Below are 3,336 nucleotides of genomic sequence, written 5' to 3'. Positions count from 1 at the left end.
TTATCTGATGATAACCGAATCTTAAGTCAATCTTTGAAAACACTCCAGCTCCTTGCAGTTGATCCATCAAGTCATCTATCCTTGGCAACGGGTACTTGTTTTTCACAGTCACTTTGTTCAACTGTCAGTAATCCACACAAAGTCGCATTCCTCCATCCTTCTTCTTTACCAATAAAACTGGGGCTCCACATGGAGATACAGTTAGTCAAATGAACCTCTTGTTTAGAAATTCTTCCAACTGAGTTTTTAGTTTAGCCAGCTCTATCGGAGCCATTCTATATAGCGCAATCGACACTGGTCTGGCTCCCGGCACCAATTCAATCACAAATTCGATCTCTCTTTGAGGTGGAAATTCAGGAATATATTTCGGGAACACCTCCGAAAAGTCTCTAACTACTGGAATCTTATCTAAGTTCTGGGCATCACCCAAAGCATTAGCAGACAACAAGATATAACCCTGACACTCTTCCCTACTATAGTGCACCATTACAGAGTTCAGGTAGTAACCCTCAGCTACCACTACTCCATTTTCTCCATCCGGCATAAACTGAATTGACTGCTCAAAGCAATCCAACAAAACTCGGTTCTTTGACAACCAATTAAACTCCAAAATCATCTCCAACCCAACCATTGGTAAATAAATCAAGTCATGCACAAATTCTCTACCCTCAAGCTTGAAACCTACTTGTCTATAACCTGACCTAGTCATAACCGTCTGATGCGGAGTATGTACATGCAATTCAAAAGCTAATTCTGAAACTTTCAAGCCTAGCTCCTCAACTTTGTTAAATGAAATAAACGAATGCAAAGCTCCAGTATCATATAATGCAACTAAGGTTTTATTGTCAATTAAATAGTTACCTCTCATCAGAGGATCCGCCTTAGCAGCATCCTTGGTGTTCACAGCAAACACTCGCCCTTCGTGTTGACTCTGACCCGCAATCGGGTTCTTCCCCCAAGTATAATCCCTCACAATATGGCCAGGCAATCCACAGTTGAAGCAACCACCTATACAAATCTTGCAAGAGTCATATGGATGAAAATGCCCACAACGCACACATGTCCTCCTCTCTTAAAATTCTGACCCTTCGGCTGAAAGTACTTGGCACGTCCCCGACTAGTGTTTCCTCCATGAGTGTCCTTTGACGAAGCTACTGTCTTTGCATATTCTTCAACAACTCTAGCCTTGTTCACCAAATCGGAGAAAATACAAATCTCCAAAGGAGCCACAACAATCATGATGTTATCCTTCAATCCCATTTGATACTTGATACACTTCCAGCTATTATAGGTCTCCTAGGCACCCTGACACACCCTAGAGAACCTACAGAGCTCCTCAAATCGGCTAGTATAGTCTGCCACAGACAAGGAACCTTGCTTCAGCTGCATAAGTTCCATCTCCTTCGCTTCCCTTGCAGACTCAGGAAAGTACTTCTTGTAGAAAGCCGTTTGGAATACATCCCAAGAACATCGGCATTTTGAAGCTGTAGCAAGCGGCACTCTCCTTGCCACCAGTGCTGAGCCTCTCCCAAAAGCTAATATGCAGCAAACTCTACATATTGATTATTCAGAACATGTTGTGCCTTTAACGCACGCTCCATGGCGTGAAACCAATTATCCGCTTCTGTAGGGTTGGTTGAACCTCTGAAACTTGGCGGATGAACCTTGAGAAAAGTCGCCAAGGTCATCGAAGCACCTCCCATATTATCCCCATTTCCTTTAGCATTATCATTCCCGTTTCCATCGCCATTCCCGTTTCCAGCCGGTTGGCTTCGCAGCAGCATTAGCCTCCATGGCGTTCGCTAGATTCGCCATTGCCGTCATGAATTCGGCATGGTTATCGGCCGGTTGCGCATTCCTACTCGCTGCTCGTGAACGTGTACGACCTTGTCCGCGAGTGGCCATTAGGGTTCCTGTCTACACCAAACAATCGATATCAAGGTGATCAGTCTCAATGTCAAAAGCCTAGTGCTTCAATTATCCCAAAAAGGCACTCACAAACAAGTATGCTATGCAATATCAAGTAGATAACCTAATAGCATCAAAGAAAAAGATACACAGAGTATGTAATAAAGCACAATCGGTCCATCCCTAAGGCTCACGAGGACAAACTGCTCTGATACCACTAAATGTAACACCCTAATTACCCTAAGCTTTACCTCACGTCGTAAAGAAAAGGTTAATTAAAGGTTACGACAAGTCCAAAGCTCATACATATAATATATAGAAGCAATAATATAATCTAGAAGCCCGATGAAGGATACAGCTCAAAACAGGACTTGAAAAGCGCAAAACGTACTCATGAAGCTACAAACTTAATGCACAATATATAGATAAAATATAACAAAATAGAAGAGTATAATAACATAAAGATCTAGCCACGGCTCACAGAGTTTAAGCTGGATAGCTATATACAGACCACACAGAATTCTGAAAGTGAAAACAGCTTATACAAGTTTTTCTCTCAAAGTAAGCCTCTAGGCAAAAGTAAAATACAAAAGATGAGAGACATATACAAAATAAACAAAAGACTCCCCAGGATCCTCCGCTCTGTCACCATCGAAGCAACTCACCGAGGTGGGTTGAGACCTGCATCTGAAAAACAACAACAGAATATGGTATGAGAACCGAAGGTCTTCAGTATGGTAACAGTGTCCAGTGATGTAAGATATAAGACCCCGGGACACCAGAGGTGATTCTAGAACTTTATATCCATCACAAGATTCATCTTAAAGCATGACTAAAACATTAAAGAATAATTTAGAACCTCAACATGATAAAGGGATAGTCTAACTTAGGGGATTTTCTAATCTAACAATTCTCCGCTATCCCACAGCCTTCACCAACCTATCATCCATGCGATCCCATCACCACTGCCTTCTGAACCTCCTTAATCCCAATAGGAAACATAGATAATATCAATGCAAGTAAAACACAAGTATAGACATATATGGCAAGTTAGTCAAGTAGCCAATTAGGCATATTATACAATTAGGCAAGCAATTACAAGTCGGCAAAGCAAACAAACAGATAGAAGATGCACATGATGAATGCTTGTCCTATAGGCTGTGATATCACATTGTCGGTTCAACTGCCAACCCGACACATCTCCATGGAGATGTCGCCCTTCAGAATCATAATTGGGAACCCCCAAGATATGGTGCTCGGAACACCGTCCAGGATTTTGTGCCTGCACACTCTAGTGATCCGAAGGGATGCGAGCAGGATACTCTTGCCACAGACCTCACATCTCAACGTAAGCGAGATTAACCACCGTCCTTACGCTGCTGCCGTGACCTCAACAGGTAGGATTAACAACTGTCCCTGCGAGGCGCT

At 42.6% G+C, this 3,336-nt stretch overlaps 1 protein-coding gene across 1 annotated transcript; it reads right to left on the bottom strand.

Annotated features, from left to right (window-relative positions):
- On the bottom strand, positions 206–1,260 carry LOC107607358. The gene is made up of 3 exons (XM_016309323.1): positions 1,086–1,260; positions 734–1,008; positions 206–556 (listed from the first exon to the last, which is right to left on the bottom strand). Exons 1-3 carry the CDS (start codon positions 1,258–1,260, stop codon positions 206–208), a joined length of 801 nt encoding a protein of 266 aa, XP_016164809.1.

The sequence above is a fragment of the Arachis ipaensis genome, chromosome B07, assembly GCF_000816755.2.
Source record: "Arachis ipaensis cultivar K30076 chromosome B07, Araip1.1, whole genome shotgun sequence".
Taxonomy (NCBI): domain Eukaryota; kingdom Viridiplantae; phylum Streptophyta; class Magnoliopsida; order Fabales; family Fabaceae; genus Arachis; species Arachis ipaensis.
This window is presented reverse-complemented; position numbering and strand designations above follow the sequence as displayed.

Excerpts from the sequence above, each read along its gene's own strand:
- LOC107607358 (XM_016309323.1), bottom strand. The coding sequence starts at position 1,260 with ATGGGATTGAAGGATAACATCATGATTGTTGTGGCTCCTTTGGAGATT. Across the intron at positions 1,009-1,085 it reads CAAGTACTTTCAGCCGAAGG|GTGGTTGCTTCAACTGTGGA; the intron begins GTCAGAATTTTA and ends AGATTTGTATAG. Across the intron at positions 557-733 it reads AATTAGCTTTTGAATTGCAT|TCAATTCAGTTTATGCCGGA; the intron begins GTACATACTCCG and ends TGCTTTGAGCAG.